The 24600-nt window shown below is 38.5% G+C and overlaps 1 protein-coding gene across 1 annotated transcript in view; it reads left to right on the top strand.

The window, feature by feature from the left end:
- The first annotated feature begins 9767 nt into the window (after positions 1–9767).
- ZFAND1 (zinc finger AN1-type containing 1) overlaps positions 9768–24600 on the top strand; it is a 24824-nt gene continuing 9991 nt past the window's right edge. The window contains exons 1-6 of the mRNA XM_058699939.1: positions 9768–9863; positions 17258–17300; positions 18203–18242; positions 20693–20820; positions 20906–20997; positions 22193–22314. Of these exons, the coding sequence (XP_058555922.1) occupies positions 9809–9863; positions 17258–17300; positions 18203–18242; positions 20693–20820; positions 20906–20997; positions 22193–22314 (480 nt within the window). The 5' untranslated portion in view covers positions 9768–9808. The remainder of the gene's footprint in view (positions 9864–17257; positions 17301–18202; positions 18243–20692; positions 20821–20905; positions 20998–22192; positions 22315–24600) is intronic.

Here is a 24600-nt window from a genome sequence, read left to right as displayed (position 1 = left end):
ACCTATTTGTGATGTTAGCTCACCACTGATTGTTAAAGCAGGGGAAAAAAAGCATCCATTACTATAACAAAGACACTTTGATACCCAGGATCAATAACCCAATTTTGCCTGCCATTATAGTAACACAGAAGCGGCAGGTTAATCCATTTTATCCAACATTGGTGTAGCCAGCATCAAATTTTGACAAAGAAATACAACATTTTCACAGGAGGCTCACTCGTATAGATCTCACACACACCAACGTGTGAACATATCATTTTCCAATAACTCCAGCCAGCCACCCCTTATCTTTTTCTGCCTGGCCATGCAAAGCACTTATGGTTGTAACACATATGTTACTATAATTTCATATGAATTATAAACTATAGTATTATATTTCATTATTATCTAAATATTTCATGAATATGTCTTGGAACTTACTTTCTTGCTTAGACTCTAAGCCCGATGAGAGTTGACAAGGAGCATATATTCCGCCACAGTTCCCATTGTTGGTCAGTTTAACCAATCTTTATTAAGAGGATTCGGTATGTAAGGTACTAGAAATGCAAATGTAATCTGCCCTCTAGGAGCTTACCTTCTAGTGATAGTAGTAACAACTGCTATCTTTTGAGCACTTACTATGTGACATGCATACCACATGCATCATTAATAACCACTACATAAACCACACAAAATACGTATTGCTATTTCTATTTGACAGATAGAGAACCAAAAGCTTAACTGGTAACTTTGCCAAGCTCACACAGGCAGTTAGAGGGTAAGAGAGCTTTATATTTTAAAGCTTATGGTCTTCGCATTTTTTACATGACCTTCTTTCCCTCTATATGGCTTGGTCTAGAGGAGAAACACATTAAATATTTATTTAATTAAATAAAGTGGGGGGTGAAGAGGCTGGTATGATGCATTAACTTTAAGGGATCCTACAAGCATTAATGAATTCATTGAGGGGTATATTTAAATAAGATCTGTTCCGGTATAGCAAAACACTCCTTTGTGGTTCACTAACAACTAGTTTTTGTTGGGAGAGCATTCAACAAGTGGAACAGAGGACTGAAAGTTATAATGAGGTATTGCTTAATCATTCTTCCATCCATGTTTCATTTAACAGATATTTATAGAGCATCCCTCTGTCCTAGGCATTATTCTAGATGTCAGAGGGACCATTAAGAACAAGATAGAAGCACACTTGGTGGCTCAGTTGGTTAAGTGTCCAACTTTGGCTCAGGTCAACATCTCATGGTTCATGGGTTCTCCCATGTCCGGCTCTGTGCCGACAGCTCAGAGCCGGAAGCCTGCTTTGGATTCTGTGTCTCCCTCTCTCTGTGTGCCCCTCACCCACTCATGTGCACGTGCTGTCTCTCTCCCTCTCTCTCAAAAATAAATAAACATTTAAAATTTTTAAAAAAACAAGAAAAGGAGATATTTTACAGTTTAGGGGAGAAGACAGGAGTTAAGCAAATTATCTCACAAAAAGTAGAGTTTATAAGCTAAAATCCTAGGAAGTTCTATGGAGAACTTAGAAATATAGAGAATTGTAAGAACAAATAATAGAGAAAGCTGATCTTGTCTTAGGAGGGTCAAAAAAAGGTAGCCTGAAAAGGTGATATTTAAGCTGGAATTAGGATGATGAATACAAGTTACCTAGGTTTAGAGAAGGGAAATTGGTATACCGGATAAGGAATCATTCATTCATTCATCATCTTTTTCTGAGTGCATACTATATACCCAACACAATTCTAGATGCTAGAGATTCAGCAGTGAAGAAAGAAAGATGAAAATCCATGTATTTTTTGCAGCCTACTTTCTAGTTAGGAGAAGATAGGCAATTGAGTAAGTAAGTAATGTACTATTTGTGTTACGCAGGAAAAATAAAGCAGGCAGTGTTAAAGAACTAAAATTTAGACAATATGTGCAAAAATCTTGAATGTAAAATAGTAGGATTTGAAAGAAGACCGGGGTAGCTGGGGATTACCTTTAAAGGTAGGCAGAATGCAGATCACTTAAGGGTCCACATGATGTGCTAAGCATCTTGTATGTTATCCAAAGAGCAAACGAAAATCAATCAGAAATTAAAACAAAGGACTTAGTCATTAATTTATCATTCAATTAAAAAAAATCAATGTTATGCAATTTAATGTGTAGAAATCTATGTGGTATGCAAAGCAAGATACACTGAAATTAAAAAGCATTCCCTTCCATTAATACAGAACCTGAATGGGGAAAAGATAATTCTTGCAAACAAGTAAACTGTCCAAATATATATTAGTGTTTAATCCAGCAGTGGAATATAGAGAATAAATTTTTAAATCAATGATGTGGGAGCTGAAAATAACCCATTTATCTTCATTCAATCCTCACCCTACAAATGTGGTTTCATAAAGAGTTCTCAGCATCTAGTGTATTTTTCATTTTCTAATCTCAATTGATCTCAGTTAATAAGGAGGCTGTTGTTCAAAAGAATGATCTTGTTCAGGATGATTTACCATGGTTAAGACGGCAAAGGAAATTGGAAATTTATAGATCTGTTAAAAAGACCTACATGTCAGGCTAATTGATACATTTTGGACACGGCCTGAAATTACATCCATTTTTAGAATGCCAAATGAATTCCCTAAAGCAACAGAAGAAGAATTACCCTTTAAACATACTGCAGAATCATCATCAAATAGTTATTTATTAGGCAGCCCAACAAGCATGTACACATTCTTTTCATCAGCAGTTCTTTTTGTTTCTTAGAACCAAATATTCATTGGACATAATAATCACAATAATGAGTACAAAACTAGCCCTTATGAAAAAATAATAATTTTGCAAAAATAACTTTTATTCCCCTAATTCATAATGAAGATATATGGTGCCTGTGGTTGAGTTTTGCCTGCATAGCTCTTTACCCATGTTTTCCCATATCTCTGTCTATCCTTGATCAGAAAGAAGTTAAAGAATCTAAGGGTTATCAGATTTGGCTATAGAATGTTTTCGATACCAACCACTTAATGAATATAAAATGAGATGTAGCCCTCTGCCTCAAGATCACCCTTATTACATAATCTACCCAAAGGTGATTCTTACACCTCCCTTTATCTCCAGAATTTGGTTATACCTGAGTGCAATCACAAGAGATTTTGTGCTTCATCGAGGAACACACAAATGGTTTCCTTCTCTTCTTAATTAACAATACCTATAGCCTTCCTTTTGTTCAGATCAAAAACCCTGGTCATCCTTCACACCTCCCTTTCTTTCACCTCCATGCAATCCATCTGCAAGTCCCATGTGCTCTAACTCCTACAAAAACCCCATCACTGGCCACCACCAACACTGCTAACACCCTGCTCCGAGCCACTCTCACCTCTCAGCTATCTATCACAGACTTCTAACTCACCTCCCTGTGATCATCTTGACCTTGCTTCTATTTCCCTACATTGCAGCCAGAGTGAGCCTGGGTCAGACTTCCCCACCCCAAACTGACTTCCCATCTCCCTTCAGTAAAAAGCCAAGCCCTTCGCAAATGTCTTTAAGTCCCTACAGGGAGTGCTACCTACCCCCACCGTCACATCACCAGTACCTCCCTGTCCACATATCCTCCTCCACTGGCCTCCAGCCACACTGGCCTCCTCCCTCTGGCTGGACTTTAACCAGATGCACTCTCCCTTCAGAGCCTGGGCACTGCTCTTCTGCCCAGAAACCTGACCAGACATTGGTGTTCACTCCTTCACGTTCTGTAGCTCTCCATTTAAGTCTCCCCTACTCAATCCACCCGATTTAAAATTGCAGGCCTCTCCTCTCACCCTCCTACTCCTACAGGACTCCTATCCACTTTCCCAGCTTTACTTTCCTCCATAGCACTTACCACTGTCTATCATATGCTGTTTTGATTTTGTTATTCTGTTTATTTTCTATGCCTCTCCCCACTAGAATGCTCCCCATGAGGGCAGAGATCTTTATTTGTTTTGTTTACCAGTGTATTCCCAGTTCCTAGAACAGATCCTGGCACATCAAAGGCTCTATATCATTATTTGCTGAATAAATGAATGAAGAAATATAAGTGATAAAATATTCAAACAGTGGTATAAAATATGAAACTATTGGGAAGCACATTCTCTACATGCACTAATCGGTGTCATCATCATTCTGATACAGAAGAGAAAGTATACTTTGAAGCTTCAAATCTCTGAGACCAGCATGCAAAAAAATTTCTGGCCATATTAATCGGGGCAACGGAAAAACTTTGGACAGATGTCGCATCTAGCGTCTGAGAAGGAGGTAACCACTTTCTCATATTTTAAAAATATACTCTAGAAACTAATTCATATTTTAAAATATTTGTTTCCTTTTTTGTTGGTGGGAATTTCAAGGAGTAAAGTTAATAGTAGCTGCTATTACACTTTAAAAAAAATCTTATAGTTAGCACCCTACAAGCCAACATAGAGGGGCCCTTCCCTTCCAGCTCTGCCTGAGAGGTACGGGTGTCTATTAAGAAATGATTCCCAGGGCACCTGGGTGGCTCAGTCTGTTAAGTGTGCAACTTCAGCTCAGGTCATGATCTCACAGTTCGTGAGTTCAAGCCCTGTGTCAGGCTCTGTGCTGACTGCTCAGAGCCTGGAGCCTGCTTCAGAGTCTGTGTCTCCTTCTCTCTCTGCCCCTTGTGCTCTCATGCTCTCCCTCTTTCTCCCTCTGTCTCTATCCATCTCTTTCTCTCTCTTTCAAAAATAAACATTAAAAAAAAAGAAAGAAAGAAATGATTCCCCATCTGGGTCTGAAGGGACCTGAAGGGCCCTGCTGCTGGGCCAGGCTTGGAAGTTTGGACTTGTTTTGGAGGAAAATAAAGTTTCATGAATGCAAACAAACAAACAAACAAACAAACAAACAAACAAACAAACTTACAGTGAATTAATAACATGTGAGTATCCAATTTGTGCCAAACAAAATTTAAGTCATTTCAAAATAATTTTATGTATGCTTATGAGGACAACTAAATTACCTCCTAAAGAGTAATTATTTATGAAAATGTTACAAAGTCTCCTTCTGGAACAAACTGTTGCTAAAAAGGCTTGCTTTCCAAAATGCACACATGCATTACACCCACACACGTGCACACTGGCTGCTATGATAGTGGTGTGATGGTGGGTCTTGATGGGGGGGGGGGGGGGGGGTCTTCACTTCACACCTTTCTTCAATTCTGCTGATTAAGCCCCAAACGTTATAAGCGCTCTTTTACATAATACTGTTTCTCATTCTCCACCATCCTGTTGCCTTCCTTTAAACCTGTCCCAATCTACCTCTTCCACACTTGAAGTATAGAACCCAGCACAATATTCCAGGTGTTTTTTGACCTGTCAAGCAGAGTGAAACAAGCTATTATGTTGATGTTCCTTGTTGTGAAGATTTCATTTTTATTAATGCTAATTAAGATTAAGAATGCTCTTGGAGGGTCTGTATGTCAATGTTGATTTGTTCATTCCCTGATTCAGTAGACAGGTATTTTTTGAGGCTTTACCATGTGTCAGTTCTGGGAAGTATGAGAACATATATTGGAGTAGTTAATATAATGATCCCCCAAAGTTGTCCACATTCTAATCCCTGAAACCTAGAACTGTTTCTTTATATGGCAAAAGGGATTTTACAGGTGTGATTGAGTTAAGGCTCTTGAGATAGGGAGAGTATCCTGAAATATCAGGTGGGCTCAATGTACCCGCAAGCCTTCTTAAAAGAGGAAGGCAGATGGGTCAGAGCAAGAGAAGGTGATTGGTGGAAGGACGGGAAAAGAGATATTTGAGGATGCCATTTTGCTGTCCTTGAAGACGGAGGAAGGGGTTGTTGTGAGCCAAAGAACACAGGTAGTCTTTAGAAGGTGAAAAACACAAGGAGTTGGATTCTCCCTTTGAACCTTCAGAAGGAACACGGCCATGCCAACGCATGGATTTTATGACTTCTGACCTCCAGTACAGTAAGGTAAAAAATTTTGTGTTGTTTAAAGCTACTAAATGAGTGGTAATTTGTCACAGTAACAATAAGAAACCAGGGAAAAGGTCCTAAAAGCCTTTTTTTGAGACCTGAAAGATGAGGAGGAGATGGCTAGGTAAATTTGGGGAAAGGAGAAGGAATTCCAGACGAAGAGATTACTTCATGAGGTTCACCAGGAAGACAGGTGGTAAGTACAATTAAGTCAGGCAATGAAGAGGGAGAGCAGTTTCTGATACTGGGGACAAGGAGGTAGGAGTTGAATTATTCTTATAGGCCATTCAATGAAAGGAGAACAATAATATTGATCTTAAAGCGTTTTTTTTTTAATGTTTATTTATTTTGAGAGAGAAAGAGCGTGTGTATGCATGGAAGAAGGGCAGAGAGAGGGAATCCCAAGAGGCTCTGTCCTGTCAGCTGGGAGCCCAACATGGGGCTACGAATGGTGAGAGATCATGACCTGAGCTGAAATCCAGAGTCAGGCACTTAAGCTTAACTAACTGAGCCACTCAGGCACCCCATCTTAAAAGTGTTTTTGTGAAGATAAAATGATCCATTTAAGTGCCTGGTATGTAATAAAGTAATCAGAGAGTTTAGCTGTTATAACTGTTAACGTTTGAAGTTCTAGTGTTCAAAGACTTGATACAGAATATGTAAGATAAATTTCTTTGGAGATATAACAAATCTATAGACGAGTGCATAGACATGAAGATAGATTAACCAGAATTCTATGGTGAATGTCTATATAACCACAAAATCAGGCCCCTGTCCTCAAGGAGCTTACAGCGTGGAGGGGGAGACCAACATTAATCAAATAATCATACAAATACAAAATCAAATCTGGGACAAATGCTTTGAAGAAGATACAAAGTGAATGTAATAACAGCAGGATTTGTCCTAGTCGGGAGAACAAAGAAGAGTTTCCTAAGGAAAAGATATTTGAGGTGACTGCTAAAGAAAAAGCAGAAACCAGGTGGAGGGTAAGGAGCATTCCTAGTAAAAGGAACAACACCTGGAAAGGGTCTGAGGCTACAGCAAGCACAGTCTGTAGAAAGGTCTTTTGAGCGATAACAAGAAAGGGAGGTTGGGATATTCCTTCCTAGACTTTGTGAGCTCCTTGAGGTCAGAGATTGTGTCGTACTCAATTTTGTATCAAATCTAGAATGGGTTTGTTAAGTTGACTTGGGTGCAGATTTTATTTTGTAGCTACTGGAAGCCACTGAAAGTGTTTTTTGATCAGGTAAATTATAATACTGCCTGGTTAGTGCTAGTAAGGAGAGTATGTAGTGACTGCTACCACAGCATGTGCCTGATATCCTGGAGGACTGAATTTTGCCTATGTACTCAGCTTTCTCAGTCGAAAGGATAACAGAATAATATTCTGAAGGTGGAGTAAAAGAGCAACCTGTGTTTTAAACTGATCCAGCAAGAATGAATGTGAGAGGACTTGTTAAAGATCTAGCTAAAGATCTAGCTTCCCAGGACCCATTCCAGACCTTCCAAATTAGACCCAGGGAGGGATATGGACAACGGTGTTTACTAACAAGCACCCCACCTGATTCTTATTTTCAAAGTTTGGAAAACCCTGGCATAGAGAAGATTCAAGGGAAAAGGAAAGGCATGTGTAAAAGTATGAGCCTATGAAAGAAACAGAAGATGTATTTAGGAAATTATTGGAGAGTGGGGCGCTTGAGGGGAAGTAGTTATTGCTGAGGCTGGAGATTCCTCATTAAGTTAATAAATCTTGTGAATAATGGAGAATCATTGGAGTATCTTGGGTAAGGAAGGGAGTCATTTGAGAGGAAGCAACCTGAGAAATTGAAGAGTACAGGTTTGCAACACTGCTGAGGCATAATTGATAGAGCTTAATGGTGACTTTCATGAGAGAAATAAGAAAGGAGTGGTAAAGAGCCAACTCAAGGTTTCTAATGTGATAGACTGCCTTTGTTAGAGAGGGAATGATATGGTAAGAAAGCATCCCATCTTGGCTCAAGTTTTATATGACAGATGACACCAAGTGAATATGCCAACAGATCGAAATAGAGACTTTCAGTTTGGGGAAAAAGTTCTCAGGATAGAGAATATGGTTATGGGAGTCATTTCGAACCAGGAGAATCTCACTTGTATGAGGATGTAAACTGATAAATGGACTACACACAAAATTAAGGGAAACTGACATATTGAAGTAGCACCTAGAGGAGAAATCCACAAAGGAGAACAGAGATGAAAAAGCTAGCAACTGCAATCTTGATTAGTCTAATCATCTAATGCTCCCTACAATTCCAGAGGAAGTGAGCTGAAAAAGTAAGAATATTTTAATTTTTTGGTTGGACTGATAAAATATTTGCCACCTATCTAGAACATTCTAAACACTTAGTAAAATTCTAGAAAACCTGCTATTGATTGACCCAAGCAGCTAAAAGAAACATACAAAATCAAGTTGCTGATTCTTAGATTCAAGAATACCAGAAGTCATTGATACTTGAATTTTAGTCCTGGCTTTTCCACTAATTTGGGCAAATCATTCATTTTTAAATGGCTATTTATATTGAGAGAGAGGCCACATGAGTGGGGGAATGGGGGGGGGGAAGAGAGAGAGAGAGAGAGAGAGAGAGAGAAAGAGAGAAAGAGAGAGGGGCAGGGGTGGAGAAAGAACATCCCATGCAGATGCCATGCTGTCAGCGCAGTCCCAGATTCAGGCCTCCATCCCACAAACCTTGAGATCATGCCCTGAGCAAAAATCAAGAGTTGGATGCTTAATCAACTGAGCTACCTAGACGCCCCTGGGCAAATCACTTAAATGCTATAAATCCATTTCCCATCTTAAACAAACAAAGACACTGGGATAACTGATGTCTTAGGTTGCTTCCAGCTGTAAAATCTGAAGTTTTTCCAGAGACACAAGCAAATCTGAGATGGAGATCTCAAACAGATTTATTCAAGAGCAAATCTTGAAGTAATGCTAATTGTTTCCCAATCTCACCCTTCCCCCATCCTTAATGAATATTGATTTGGATATACCCAGTTATATACGAGGCATTGAATACTTTTCTAGTTCCGGTCATGAGTACATTTTTGATTGTCACTCATCCTACTCTGAGTCGTGTCTGATGTCACCTCAGTGGAATGGCATCCATTTGTACCCCACCTAGAAGAACCTCTACTTCCTTGGTACCTTTTGAAGTGGCTCATCAAGTCTGAAACTCCCCTTTTCCCCAATGGAATCACAAGCTTACTTCAGGGAGTTGGGAGATGGGACTCTCTAAACTGAGGGACTCAGTGCAGTTTAGTACACACTTGGGACCTCAAGAGCTACAGACTTAAAAAAAAAAAAAAAAAAAAAAAAAGATTGGGGAAAAAACTTTAAAAAGCCTCATGACTCCCTTGCAAGAGGCATTTACTTTATATCCACTGGTGTAGAACGCATACGGAATTGGATAGCCAGTGTCCTCCTCCTCTTGATTACCGCAAATACTTGTGCCTGCCACAGTGCTGGTTTCCAGAGTTACATTAATTTTAAAAAGACAGTCCTTGTGAGGTCGGCCCCGATTTGAGTTGCTGCACAGAGGGAATTTCAGCATGCAATATTTTAGAAAAGCCATTGGGCATATCCATAAGGACTGGGCTCGAAGACGTCTGCCCAGGAAAAAGACAAACAGACCGACTCCTCTCTTTGCGCCGCCTCCCCAGGGGCCTGGAGTGCATATACACTGGTCACTCCAGGCACTCACAACCGGATGACTGCTTCCGGTGAATGCACCAACCCACCTGCAGGCTCCGCCCCAAGGTCCGCCACCCTCCCAGCAGGCGCTGCGCTGAGTCGTAGCCCCGCCTCTTGCGGCGCTGTGCTATGGCGGAATTGGACATAGGACAGCACTGCCAGGTGGAGCATTGCCGGCAGCGAGGTGATCTAGCTGTCCTTAACTCTAGGCGTGGTAGATGTGTACCCTGCTGAGCCTCCACGGGTAGTGGCGGCGGGTGAGGGGAGGTCGTGGGGCGGGGTCGAGTCTGAGGAGGCAGGGCGGGTAAGTCCCTCCTGGGTCGGCAGTGAGATGTGTTGGTATTTTTGTTGCCCCTGAGCCTTTGGCAGTCTGGCGGTCTCTTTGGAAGGGAACTATGCAATTTCTGGAAACATGGCTTGCAGTGTTCACTTTGGGCTTCGAGTGCGCTTTGCCAAGAAGTTGCGTCGCTCCCACTCCTTTCTGACACTTAGGTCTGGGAGTGTGGAGACCTGTGTTCCCCTCTGGTCCTGCCACTGCGGCCTTGGGCAAGACACTTCTCTTTCCCAAACTGTTTATCTGTTCCTCATCTGTCAGATGAAGGAGTTGAGCGAGATAACGTTTTAAACCTGGTCTTCGCAGCTTCTAGTGAGAACGCCCTTAGCTTTGATCAGATTCTCCTCCTCGGGTTTCTACTAGGATGATCACCATGCTCACTCAGTTATGTCATTCTTTGAATATCAGTGACTCAACATTTATTGAGCATCAGTTTTGGTGCTGGAACTGCATAGGAGGGTATAAAACACGATCTTTTCCATAGAAAAGCTTTCAGAATAATCTGCAGTTTGGAGCATTAATAAGGGGATGTTCTCTCTATGCTGAACTGAGAGACAATGTGATATACACACAGTCCAATGTAATAGTCAGTGGTAGTATGACACAGGCCTTAGGATGGCCTGCATCTGGAGCAGGCAAGTTCCCAAAGCATTAGAGCCATATAGAACGCTCAGTCTTTGGTACCCAAGTTTCACTCCAAATGTGTGCTATGACTGTTGGCCACTGTTTGCCTGGGTGGCAAATAGGTTTCATCTCTCATTGCAGCCTCGGTTATTGGTAGTAGGTACCTGGTGAATGGAGTACTCTTGAGATTTAGCCCAGATTTCATGGGAATGTTACAACTGATTAGTGATACCTGCTGTGGTCAGTGGGCAAAAGGGCACAATCCCTGGTAGGTTCTTGTTGCCTACAGCACTCTATGTGCATCTTTTACCACTAGCTGTCATGGCCAGCCGTTCAGGAAACCTATTTCCTTGCACATCTTTCACAGAGAACCTTAGCCAATTGGGTTTTGACTGTAAGTTATGTTTATGTCTTGTATACCTGATTACCAAATCCATGGTATCTACCAACTTCAGATAGCTCTTAAAGTATAAATATATATGAAATGAGACCAGGGTGTAGCTCTTTTGGACTAGTGGAGAGGGGTTTTTAGAGGGTATTATGTGAGTATCCTAAATTTTGTTTAGCTTTTGGTTGGATAGAAGGATGGTGTCAGGAAATTACCTTCATCTTAACTCTTCCCTCTGGGTCCTCTTGGTTTGCATTTAATTTTTAGTTCATCACCAAAAGTGCAAGCATGTACAATTTCTCCAATTTAAAAGAGGCATAAAAGTTGAACAGTATTTTATGGTTCAGTTTCTTGTTGACAAATGAATTCATACTTCCTTGGCCTGAAACATGCTCACAGTGTCATACTTCAGAACAATGGTGTCAATTCACTTAGGCTACTTCTGAGGTATAAGAAGAAGAGCTTTGTTCAGTCTCTTGTTCCACAAACTGAATTATCCAGGGATCCCTGTGGATTATAATAGGACCTCTTCTTTCTGTTTTGGATAAGGTATCCTGTAGGATGAGATCTTTTGCAGGGCAATTGTAGTCTTTCTGTAAAGTGTGGTGCCTTTTGTCTTCACTTTGTAAAAGTGGTGTGATTGGACATTTGCAGCTTCACTTGGCTGTATACTGTAATACAAGGTCAAAATAGTTTAAACAGTCAATAATTTGGAGAGTGATTGTATCTAGTGAGAGTGGATACTTTTGTGTGCTTTTCAAAAATTCATTTCCTAACTTAGTTGTTCCTCAACAGAAAGGAAAAACAATTCAGGACTAAATATGGCAGTATCAATTTATCTATTGGATTTCTGAAGTATCTTTGAACACATTTCCCCATAGTCACCACAGGATTTTTCTGGGTTCAGTGTATTCAAAACAAGTTAATTGTTGCAGTTATTACTAATTAGTTACTTCCTATTCTTATCTTTTACATCTATCTCATTTGGTTTTTGCAATTAACCTGTGAAGTAGGTGTGACATACAGTATAGAAATATGTACACACATATAAACATGTACATACAGACATATGCCTGTACCTATATGTATTTATGTCTACACTACCTGATAATAGAGCTTTGGTTTTGTGTGCATACACACACACACAAGAGTACTATATTCTATATCAAATATATATCCAAAGCTCTCTTTTTTTTTAAATTTTTTACTGAGTAACACAGATGGTTCATTTTATTTCCCTATAACTTTTTAATTGGCATAGTTAACATACAATGTTATTAGTTTCAGGTGTATAATATATAGAGTCAGCAATTCCATATGTATCAGTGCTTACCATGATCAATGTAGTCACCATTGTCACCATACAATGTTGTTATAATATTATTGATTATATTCACTATGCTGTACCTTTCATTTCTGTGACTTAATTACTTTATACCTGGAAGTTTGTACCTCTTAATCCCCTTTATCTTTTTCACCCATCTCACCCACCTGTCCTCTGGCAACCAGCAGTTTGTTTTATGTAGTTGTCAGTTTTTTGGTTTCTCTGTTTTGTTTTTTAGGTTCCACGTACGAGTGAAATCATATGGTATTTCATTTATGATACTCTTCTGGTTCATTTATGTTGTCACAAATGGCAAGATCTCTTTCTTTACAGCTGAGTAATATTCCATAGTATGTATACATACCACCTCTTTCTCCATTCCTCTATTGATGGACACTTGGGCTGCTTCTGTATCTTGGCTATTGTAAATACTGCTGCAGTAAACACAGGGATGCATAGAACTTTTTGAATTACTGTTTTTATTTTCTTTGGGTCAATAATGAGTAGTGAGATTATTGGATCATATGGCATTTCTATTTTTAACTTTTTGAGGAACCTCCATACTGTTTTTCACAGCAACTGAACCAATTTACATTCTTACCAACAGTGTATGAGGGTCTCTTTTCTCCACATCTTTACAGACACTTATTATTTCTTGTGTTTTTGATTTTAGCCGTTCTGATAGGTGTAAGGTGATATTTCATTGTGGTTTTGATTTGCATTTTCTTGAGGATTAGTGATTTAAACATCTTTTCATAGTTCTATTGGCCATTTCTATATCTTCTTTGGAAAAAGGTATATTCAGGTCCTCTGCTCATTTTTTTTTAATGGAGTTATTTGTGTTTTTTTGTTTTTGAGTTGTATAAGTTATTTATTTATTACTTTTTATATTTGGGATATTCACCCCTTGTCAGATCATTTGCAAATATCTTCTGCCATTCAGTAGATTGCCTTTTTGTTAATGTTTTCCTTCGGTGCACAAAAGCTTTTTATTAGCTGTAGTCCCAAGTTTGTTTTTGTTACCCTTACCTAAGTTTTCTAGGAGTTTTATGTTTTCGGGTCTCACATGTAAGTCTTTAATCCATTTTGAGTTTATTTTTGTGTATGGTGTAAGAAATTTGTTCAGTTTCATTCTTTTACATGTTCAGTTTTCCAAACACCATTTATTGAAGAGACTCTTTTTCCATTGCATATTGTTGCCTCCTATTTTGTAGGTTATTTGACCATGTAAGATTTTAGACCATTGTGTTTTCATTTTCATTTATCTTCATGTATTTTTGATTTCCTCTGTTGATTCATTATTTGATAGCATGTTGTTTAGCCTCCAAGTATTTACGGTCTTTCCAGACTTTTTCTTGTAATGGATTTCTTGTTTCATACCATCCTAGTTGGACAGTCTTCCTAAATTTATTGAGACTAGTTTTGTGGCCTAATATGTGATCTGTCTTAGAGAATGTATTCTGTTTTTGGATGGAATGTCCTGTATATGTCTGTTAGGTCCATTTGGTCTAATGTTTCATTCAAAATCACTGTTTCCATATTGATTTTCTGTTTGGATGATTTATCCATTGATGCAAGTGGATTGTTAAAGTGCCCCACTATTTTTATATTGCTGTCAGTTTCTCCCTTTATGTCTGTTAGTAATTGCTTTATGTATTTGAGTTCTTCTATGTTGGGTACATAGGTATTTACAATTGTTATATCTTCATGTTGGATTGTTACTTTTTGTCTTCATGTAGTAGGCTTTGTCTCTTGTTACAGTGTTTGTTGCCTTGGCCTTTTTTTGGCTTCCATTTGCATGTTAGGTTTTTTCAGCCCTTTACTTTCAGTCTGTTTGTGTGTCTTTAGGTCTGAAGTGAGTCCCTTATAGGTAGCATATAGATGGGTCTCGTTTTTTAATCCATTCAGTTGCCCTGTGTCTTTTGATTGGAGCATTTAGTCCATTTACATTTAAAGTAATTATTGACAAGTATGTAGTTATTGCCATTTTGTTACTTGTTTCATGGTTGTTTTTGCAGTGCTCATGTTCCTTTCTCTCTTCTCTTGTGGTTTGATGGCTTTCTTTAGTGTTATGCTTGGATTTATTTCTCTTTATTATTTGTGTATGTCTTACAGGTTTTTGATTTATGGTTACTGTGAGGTTCATATATAACATCTTATGCATACAGCAGTTTATATTAATGTGATGGTTACTTTAACTTGAACATTTTAAAAAGCACTAAATTTTTACTCTCCACCCCCCACCCATGTTTTATGTATATATCATGTTTTACCTAATTTTAGGACTCATTTTTGTAGATATCCTTAATTACTGCCTTTTAATCTCCATGCTGGTTTTATAAGTGATTTATCTACTACCTTTATTATATGTTTGCTTTTACCTGTGGAATATTTTCCTTTCATAAGTTTCTTCTACTTAAGGTGTTTTCTTTCCACTCAGAATTCCCTTCAACGTCTTGTGTAGGGCTGGTTTAGTGGTGATGAACTCCTTTAACTTTCACTTATCTGGGAAACTTTATCTCTCCTTCTATACTGAGTGATAACCTTGATGGGTAGAGTATTTTTGTTTGCAGGTTTTTTCCTTTTAGTACTTTGAATATATCATGCCACTACCTTCTGGCTTAAAAAGTTTTTGCTGGTAGCCTTATGGAGTTTTCCTTATATATATATGCCTGGTTTTTTTTTTTTTTTTTTCTTGCTGCTTTTAAAATTGTCTTTTTGCCATGTTAATTATAATTGGTATGAACCTTCTTGAGTACATCTTGTTATAGGTTGTCTTCACTTCTTAGATATGGATGGCTGTTTCCTTCCTCAGATTTGGGTATGTTTGTTATTATTCAAGTAATTTTTCTGCCCCCTTCTCTCTTTTCTTCTGGGCTCCCTATCATGTGCTTATTAGTACGCTTGATGATGTTGCTGAGTTCCCTTATCCAATTCTCATTCATTGTTTTTTCTTTTTGTTCTCCAGCTTGGTTGCTTTTCATTATCCTGTCTTCTAGATTGCTGATCTGTTCCTCCGCCTTTCCTAATCTCTTGTTCTCTCTAGTATGTTTATTTCAGTTATTGAATTCTTCATCTCTGACTGGTTCTGTTTTACATTTTCTGTCTATGTGTTGAAGTTCTCACTGATTTCATCCATTCTTATCTCAAGTCCATTGAGTATCTTTGTGACTAATACTTGCTTTTTCGGGCATAGTGCTTATCTCAGTTTCTTTTAGCTCTTTTCTGTGACTTTGCCCTGTTCTTTCATTTGGGACCTATTCCTGCCTCTGCATACTGTGTAACTCTCTGTGTTTGTATTTGGGAGATCTGCTATGTGTCTTGGTGGTGAAAGTTAGTGTACTTCTGTAGAAGAGGTCCTGTGGTGCCTTGTAGCACAGTACCCTCTGGTTGCTAGAACCATCTGTTCCAGGGATGTCTTCTGGATGGGCTGTGTGCACACTGTTGTGCCTGAGCCTCCTTTGCCTTCATCCCTGTTGGCTGCAATGACCTACTTTGCCTGCTACTGGGCGGAGTTTGGTTCCTATATTGTTGAGAGACCCTGGCGGGCCTGTAGGTGAGTGGGCCAGCAATCAGACTAGGTGTCTGCCATCAGCCTCTGTGGTCCCACTGAATGGCAGGGCTTTCCCTGCTGCGTGGCCTGCTAAAAGTTGCTGGAACTTTGGGCAGGCTGGTGTGTGGGATTATCTCCATCTCTCTCCAGGGCAGGAGTCGCTTTGGAGTGACACTGGTCCCTGCTGGGACCGCTTGTAGTGTGACAGGAGAGGAGCCACTCTGGAGGGAGTCTGCTGAAGTGAGCGGGTTGGATGTGGTGGAAACGCAGGTGAATACATGGGCAGACACAGGGTGCTGGCAAGGTGGTCGGTAGTTAGTGCTCGTTTCTCCAAGCGTACAGCTATCTGGCCTGGGAGAGGAGAAGAGAAATGGTGCCTCCTAGCACTTTTGTTCTTGGAGAGGTCTCCTGGAGATCCCTGTCTCTCTAGTGCACACTCTGAGACTAGTAAATGAATTGCTTTCATGAATACCCCAGGTGTTTTTCAAACTGCTGCTTCTGTGCTAGTCTCCAGCGGTTATTTATCATGTTGGCTCTTTAAGGGTCAGGACTCAATTTACTATTGCCTCCAGCTCTTGGAGATTTTTGAAGTACCTGGAGTTAAGCCCCGCTGATTTTAGAAGTTTGCCAAATTTAGCCTCCCTGGTTTTCAAAGCCAGATGTTCTGGGACTTCCTGTTCCCAGTGACTGGGGTGCACGGTATGGGCTCTGATCCTGTAGCTTTTCTGTGTTTTGTGGTGTCTTTTCCATTGATGGGAAGTCTTACACCGGTTTGGTTCCTAACTGTGTGCACCCCTCCTACACTTCTATATGGCCTCTCTCAGTAGGATTAAGTGTGGAAGGTCTGTTCTAGCTGTCTTCAGGTGGTTTTCAGATGTAGCTGTTATCTTGGTTTGCTGATGGGAGGAGGTGAGCTCAGAATCCTCCTACTCTGCCATCTTCTTTCCACCCCCTCCCACAAAGCTCTACAGTTAAACAGTTTGTAGTGTTGCTAGATTAATAAACTGTGGAATCGTAATCGAAACCCAGGATTTTCACTTCAAATGCAGGACTTCTGCAGTATACGGTACTCAGAAATAACACATGGTAAATCTGGTCAGCCATAACAACCCAGAACTTTTTTTCTGATATAGCATACTACAAGTAACATTTATCTTCTGATAATCCAGTTGCTCTCCGTGCTTGAGGTTTTGATAGCTTTTGTTTAGCTACTTGTTACACTAGGATATTGGTCAAAAAGGAAAGTTCTCCAACAGACGTAGTTCAGTACTTCTAAAAATCTTTTTAAGGAAACTAAATCAAAATTGGATACTGACCAGTGCATATAACATTATAACATTTTCCCTCAATTTTAGATTTTCTCCCATTTGTTTGTGATGGTTGTTCAGGAGTATTTTGGTAAGTTAAATCTTTATGCAGCATTTGGGAATAATTTTAGTGTTTGTAATAAGACATTTATTTCTGAAAAGCAGAATGATTTAAAATAGTTCTTACTTTAGCCATTGATATTTTGTATTCATAATTAGAAAAAAGATTAGGCATAGGCTCTGATTACTTGTGGATATATGTGGCTAAACTTCAAACTTTCAGAAATGGATTTATGTGTGTGATTTTTTTTTGTGTGTGTGTAAAAGTTGTATTTGTGCCTTAATCGTAAGGGGAGAACATATCCACAATTCAAAGAATACGGTAGAAAAAAAAATCCAGGTATTGTTACTACTCTTCATCTTAGTTAATCAAATGAAGAGCCCAACCTATACATCTCCTAAGTTGGCTATCACATGTTCTTCGTACACATATCACATGCAAAGTAAAACCTGGGACCTAACCAGAGATTTTTGGAAAATGTGTTTTCTTTGTAATTAAACTTTCATGTTTTAGGCATTTGATTGATTAAATAGAACACTGAAAGAATTATTTTCAGAAGATCACTCAAAGATTTATTAGGATTAAGTAAAAGTAATGCATATTTTTAAGTCCTTTAGAACAAGAGCACTTCTTTGACATTTTATTTCTGATGGTCTTTGAGAAATACAAAGAATCTTTTAACTCCTTTTATTTGCACACACCTTGGAGCACTCAAAGGTATCTTAGAGTGGTGAATCGTATTTGTGTACGTTCAACAGTTGGGTTTTGAGTCTCTAGATGCTCTACGTTTTGCCATTTCAGTTTATTATATGCAGAGTTTTAATGTAGTGTAACTAATCTTAAGGATACTAACCACTAAAATATCTCCAATTAACTGTAGTTATATTTGATTGTTTGTATTTAAATAAACACTTTTTTTTTAATTATTTAAGCCTTGAACACAGAAGCAGGGAGTCACACAGCTGTCGTGAGGTATGTTAATAGTTCTCCTAATAAAACATGTTTCTTTTTATGTACTTTGATTTTGAATTTGATTCAGTTTAAAACCAGTCAGTGTACCACAAATTAAAATTTGGCATACTAAACTGATGATGTAAAGAGGCTCTTACTTCTAACAAATCGTTAGAATTCTCGTATATTTCAGTTATGTTTACTTAGCCCACTTACAGCTTTAGGCTCTATATTTATAAATATACAGTGGAATTAACAGCCTCATCATATACTCCTTCCAGTTCACCTTCACTGTTTTGTTCATTTTCCCTGGATCCTGGTGTTAGGATTGTGTGGTTGCAGATTGTTCTGACTCGATTGGCCTTAGACCACCAAGAACAAACTTGTAGTCCGATAAAAATCCCCACACCAATTCTGACCAAATTGAGACATTAATAAGGGCTGTTAAATAGAAGCCAAAGTATCCTCTTTATTACTCATAAAGGATAAACTGAATGAAGCTTAGTGTAGAGCCTGCTAGGGTGCAAAGGAGATTCAGAATTAGGCAGATTTTCCCACCAATCACACAGTGCTTCACCAGGTTAGGCCTCGAAGAGAAAGCTGAGCCCAGCATGCCAAATGTAATTTTCTCCAACTCATAATAAGTGGCTCCACCTCCTTTGGTCCGAGAAAGGCAGAAAGTTAAACTGAGCTCACTCCATTTAGAAAGAAGCATTTGACCCACACTTTTCAGTTAGTATTTATTCCTGACCAGCAATTACCAAGCACTTTACTGAGGACTTTTATATCTGTTCTCTCAATTATAGAAAATTCGAGTTAAATGAACTTCAGTTCAAATCTGGTCCTTTGAGGTTGAGGTGATTTATGTGATGAAAATAAAAATTAGCATATTGGTATTATGCAGGATTAGTTGGAGAGAAATAGTCATATAGTAAACATATTAATGTTTCTTATGCAGCTTGTAAATCCTTGTACTTTCCTTTTTCTTACAATATTTGACTTCTATGAATGTCGCTTGTGCAATGTCAATTAGATCTCATTAATTAAATAATGAATTGAAAATCGTTTTACCAGTGGACCATTAAAACAAATTTGGAAAAGTAGTTAAGAAGTTAACCCCAAGGGGCACCTAGGTGGCTCAGTCAGTTAAGTGTCTGACTGGATTTCAGCTCAGGTCATGATCTCATGATCTCTTCCTAACAGCATGGAGGAGCCTGCTTGGGATTTTCTCTCTTCCTCTCCCTCTGCATGTCCCCTGCTGCTGCTGCTGCTGCTGCTGCTGCTGCTGCTCCTCTCCCCCTCCCCCCTCCCCCTCCCCCCTCCCCCCTTCCTCTTCCCTCCCTCTCCCCCCCTTCCCTCCCTCTCCCCTCTTGTGCTTGTGTGCTCGCTCTTCCTCTCAAAATAAATATTAAAATTAATTCCAACAAGGTATAACTACCATTTATATAGAGGAATGCCCTTTGGTTGTAGATTTTAAGAAATTATCTTGGGGCACCCTGGTGGCTCAGGTGATTGAGCGTCTGTCTGACTCTTGATTTCGGCTCACCTCCTGATCAGAGGGTTGATGAGATCCAGCTCTACATGAGGCTCTGGGTTGACATCACAGAGCCTGCAAAAATTCATTCAACTCTAGAAACATGGTTATTTAAAACTCAAACTATCCTGGGGCGCCTGGGTGGCGCAGTCGGTTAAGCGTCCGACTTCAGCCAGGTCACGATCTCGCGGTCCGTGAGTTCGAGCCCCGCGTCAGGCTCTGGGCTGATGGCTCGGAGCCTGGAGCCTGTTTCCGATTCTGTGTCTCCCTCTCTCTCTGCCCCTCCCCCGTTCATGCTCTGTCTCTCTCTGTCCCAAAAATAAATTTAAAAAGTTGAAAAAAAAAAATTAAAAAAAAACAAAAAAAAAAAACCTCAAACTATCCTGACCTGGATATATATATTTTTTAATCTTGTAACATCTCTTCTTCTGATGTAATATTTGCTGGTAATACAATAATACATGCAGAATAGAGAATGTTTCATTACAGAAACTGTCTTTAATCTTCTGTATCATAAACATAATTTTAAGTGTTCTTTCATATATATACGTATTAAACTAAAGTCAGCGTAGAAAGTAGTTATGACTTGCTCTTTGAGGGTTGATGAGATGGTCACCTAAGCATATTATTATGGGGGCATCTTTGTTTAGGACTGGTACAGAGTAGAACTCTAAAATTATGAAGAGTAATTGAATAGTCATTTTAACTTGACTTAGAAGATAAATACACCATAGTAAGAAAGTTATGAAAATGTAGAACAGTCAGCACAGTAATCATTTATCACACAAACATTTATTATAATCTGTTAGGTGAGAGAATGTAAGTTGCTCTAACAAGTTTAAGCAAAAATGTTACATATGTTGCCTTCCAAAATAGATGTTGATTTGTGTTATATATGAACTCTATAATGCCATTTCCTCCTTTTTTCCATTTTCAGGTGACCATAATCAATGAGAGACTGAAGTCGGATAAGCCCACGTCTTACCCATGCTCATTCAGGGACTGTGCTGAAAGAGAGCTTGTGCCAGTTAAATGTCCTTACTGTGAGAAGAATTTTTGCCTGAGGTGATCACTCAGACCATTCAAATTCTATGTATCTGTTTAAGTCTTGCAAATACGTGAACTAGTGTCACTCTTCTGTTGCTCATAGGCACCGTCATCAGTCGGATCATGAATGTGAAAAACTGGAAATTCCTAAGCCTCGTATGGCTGCCACTCAGAAACTTGTTAAAGACATTATTGGCAAGTATCTAGAAAGTTTGGTTGTTTCCTTACTGCTGTATATCTGTTAGTTATGGAGTCCTGCTTCTTATGTCAGCTTGCCACTTATGGAAGGTGTTTTTTTTTTTTTTTAATGTTAATTTTTGAGAGAAAGAGAGCGAGCAGAGGAGAGGCAGAGAGAGAGACAGACAGACAGACAGCCAGAATCTGAAGCAGGCTCCAGGCTCTGAGCTGTCAGCACAGAGTCCAACATGGGGCTTAAACTCATGAATTGTGAGATCATAACCTGAGCCAAAGTTGGATGCTTAACCAATGGAGCCACCCAGGCACCCCTGGAAGGTGTTTTTAATGGCCCCAATGGTTGCAACCTGGTATAGATTTTGATGGCATTTATGTGCCCATATTTCTTAGAATGCTGACCAATGAAAGATTGGAAATTCTATGGAAGTACTTACCCGATATTCTCTTTTACTGGGCCACTTAGATCAGCTGGTCAAGTATCATGGCTGGAAATGGTATTCATAAGGCCAGCGCAGTGGTTTTCTTTCTCTAAAGACTAATCATTAAGTCTCATCAGCTGTTCTGTGAATGCTGCTGATAATCTGAGGTGCTGGGAAGAATGTATCTGTTGCTTAAACCAGTCTCTCTGCCAACATGTTCAGAATTTTCATTCTGTATTAAGGATAGTACCTTTATTAAAATCTATGACTAAATCTTAAAAGTTTTCTGCAGGGTACCTGGGTGGCTCAGTCGGTTAAGTGTCCGACTTCAGCTCAGGTCACGATCTCACAGTTCCAAAGTTCAATCCCCGCATCGGGCTCTGTGCGGACAGCTCAGAGCCTGGAGTCTGCTTCAGATTCTGTGTCTCCCTCTCTCTCTGCTCCTCCCCAACTCATGCTCTGTCTCTCTCTCAAAAATAAATAAATATTAAAAAAAAAAGTCTTCTGTAGAAATGTTAGTGATTTGTTTTGGATTAAATAGGCTTAAATTGGAAAGGAAAGCACATAACAGTGAGTTTTTTCATGTAGAGATTGCTTAGATCAACCTTGATGATATTTTTATAATAGTCATGTATGATACCAACAAAAAAAAATGTGGTTCTGTATAACTATTATGTGTTATTTGTGTATATTTCAAAACTATAACAAATGATAGAACTCTGGAAATTTTTAATGTAAAAATTCTATGTGCTTATATGCTTATACTTATTTCTTAGATTCTAAGACAGGAGGGACAGCAAGTAAACGAAGGAAAGGTGCAAAAAACAGTGAAACGGCTGCAAAGGTAGCACTGATGAAATTAAAGATGCATGCTGATGGAGATAAGTCATTACCACAGGTTGGTCTCAGATTTTGAAAAACAAAAATGTTTCAAATATAGCCCCCTTTGGACTCCTCCCACCCATCAAGTAACAACTATCTGAACTTGAAATGTATTGTTACTGGTATATGGTATATATCTGCGTAGATAATAATTTTGACTTTTTCACTATGAGAAGTCACAGTGAACCAGATCAACTCTTTTTTTCACTTGGCATCATATTTTTAACATTTGTCCATGCTGATACATTTAGTTCATTCATTTTAATAGGTATACATTATTCCATAGTATGAATATGCCACAAATTATCCATTTTCCTAATGAAGATTCAGATGTTTTTCAGATATTTTGCTATTATAAACTGTTACAACAGTGAACATCCTTGTGTATATGTGGGAATGTTTTTCTAGGGTGGTCCCTTTAAAACTCCATAATATCCATTATATTTTATAGAACATTCCAGTAGGTACTTGTGTACATACATACTACATACCTATATACATAGCTTAACACATTATCAGTAATACCTAGCCTTATATGTTACATACTAACCTTATGTGTTACATACTCTGATGTTTTTTATTCTGTTTTATTTTAAAGACTGTTGATTTTATAACCCCTAAAGGATTGAGACCATCAGATTGAAAAATGCTACTTTAGGGAATATACCTAGAAATAGAAAAGCTGGGTCATGGAGTTTGCTTATTTTCAGCTTTATTAGACTCTTGTCAGTTGTTGTACTGATTTATCTCATTCCTACAGTGTCTGAGAGTTGGTGTTTCTTGTTTCTAAATTTACTGAAGTTTAAAGTTGAATTTCCTTTGTGACTAATAAGGTTCAGCTACTTTGCATTGACTTATTAGCCATTTTACCTCTGTAAATTATTCATATCCTTTGCACAATTTTTCTGTTGGGTTTTTTTTTTTTTTTTGGTACTGCTAAAAATTATAGGATTGTTCATATATTCTGAATTCTGATGCTTTCTTGAGTAAATGGATGTCACATATCTTCTCAGCCTATGGCTTGTTTTCACTTTGCTTTTAATCTCTTTAGTAGTTCAGACTCCAGAATGTTAATGTACTCAAATTTATCGTTTTCCTTAATTTGTATGTTTGGAAATGAGATTTTCTTATATTTTATTTCAGAAGTTAAAAAAAAAAATTCACTCTTTGTTCCATTTCGAATTTAGTTGTAAATAGAGATTTTTTTCCCCCAGTAGGGATTTCCTGTTGTCATAACATAAGATAATGAGTTCCTCCTTATAATGATACCTTTGTCATACACCATATTGTTCTAGACATGTAAGACTAATGTAGGGATCTCAGTTCAGTTCCTTTGGTCTGTTTGTCTGTCTTTGCATTAATATCAAACTGTCTTAATTATCATAGCTCTATAATCAGGACAAGTCTGTCCATGTTATTCTTTCAGTCACATCTATTCTTGGCAATTTATTCATTTGTAAAAAAAACAAAAACAAAAACAAAAACCTACGACCACTTTGTCCCATTCTTTGAAATTGCAATTTTGATAGGAATTAATGCTAAATTTTAAACTAGAGACAGTTGACATCTTTAGAATTTTGATTCTTCCTATCTATGTCTATGATTGATCTTTCCAACTTTTCTTTAGGTCTTTTTTTAGATCTTTAACATTTTATAATGCATATATATATTATATATATATTTATATATCTTAGTCTGCTAATTGTTTTTGCTGCCATTGTAAATAACTTAAAAATTTTTTTTTCTAAATGTTTATTTTTGAGAGAGACAGCATGCGAGTGCAGGAGGGGCAGAGGGAGAGGGAAACACAATCTGAAGCAGGCTCCAGGCTCTGAGCTGTCAGCACAGAGCCGATGCCAGGCTCAAACTCACGAACTTTGAGATCATGATCTGAAGTCAGACGCTTAACTGACTGAGCCACCCAGGCACCTCCATTGTAAATAACTTAAAAAAAATTTATTTTCATGACTGATTATTGCTCGTTGTTTGTTGTATGTTGTCCTTCTATCCAGCAAATAATCTTCCTAGGAGTACCCATAGTTAGATTTTCCGGGATGTTTTCTGTGTAGCCTTATCTTCTGCAAATGACAGTTTTGTGGTTTTGTGTGTGTGTGTGTGTGTGTGTGTGTGTGTGTGTTTGCCAAATTTTCTTTTCTCCTTCTCATTATTATTGTCTTAGTGTATTGGCTGAGATCTCCAGAACATCTTGAATAATGTGAGTGATAGTAGGCATCTTCATCATTTCTCTGACTTTAATGCAAATGATTTTAAAGTTTCATCAGTAAATACTACATTTGCTGAA

Source organism: Neofelis nebulosa, chromosome 14, assembly GCF_028018385.1.
Source record: "Neofelis nebulosa isolate mNeoNeb1 chromosome 14, mNeoNeb1.pri, whole genome shotgun sequence".
In the NCBI taxonomy this organism is placed as follows: Eukaryota; Metazoa; Chordata; class Mammalia; order Carnivora; family Felidae; genus Neofelis; species Neofelis nebulosa.
This window is presented reverse-complemented; position numbering and strand designations above follow the sequence as displayed.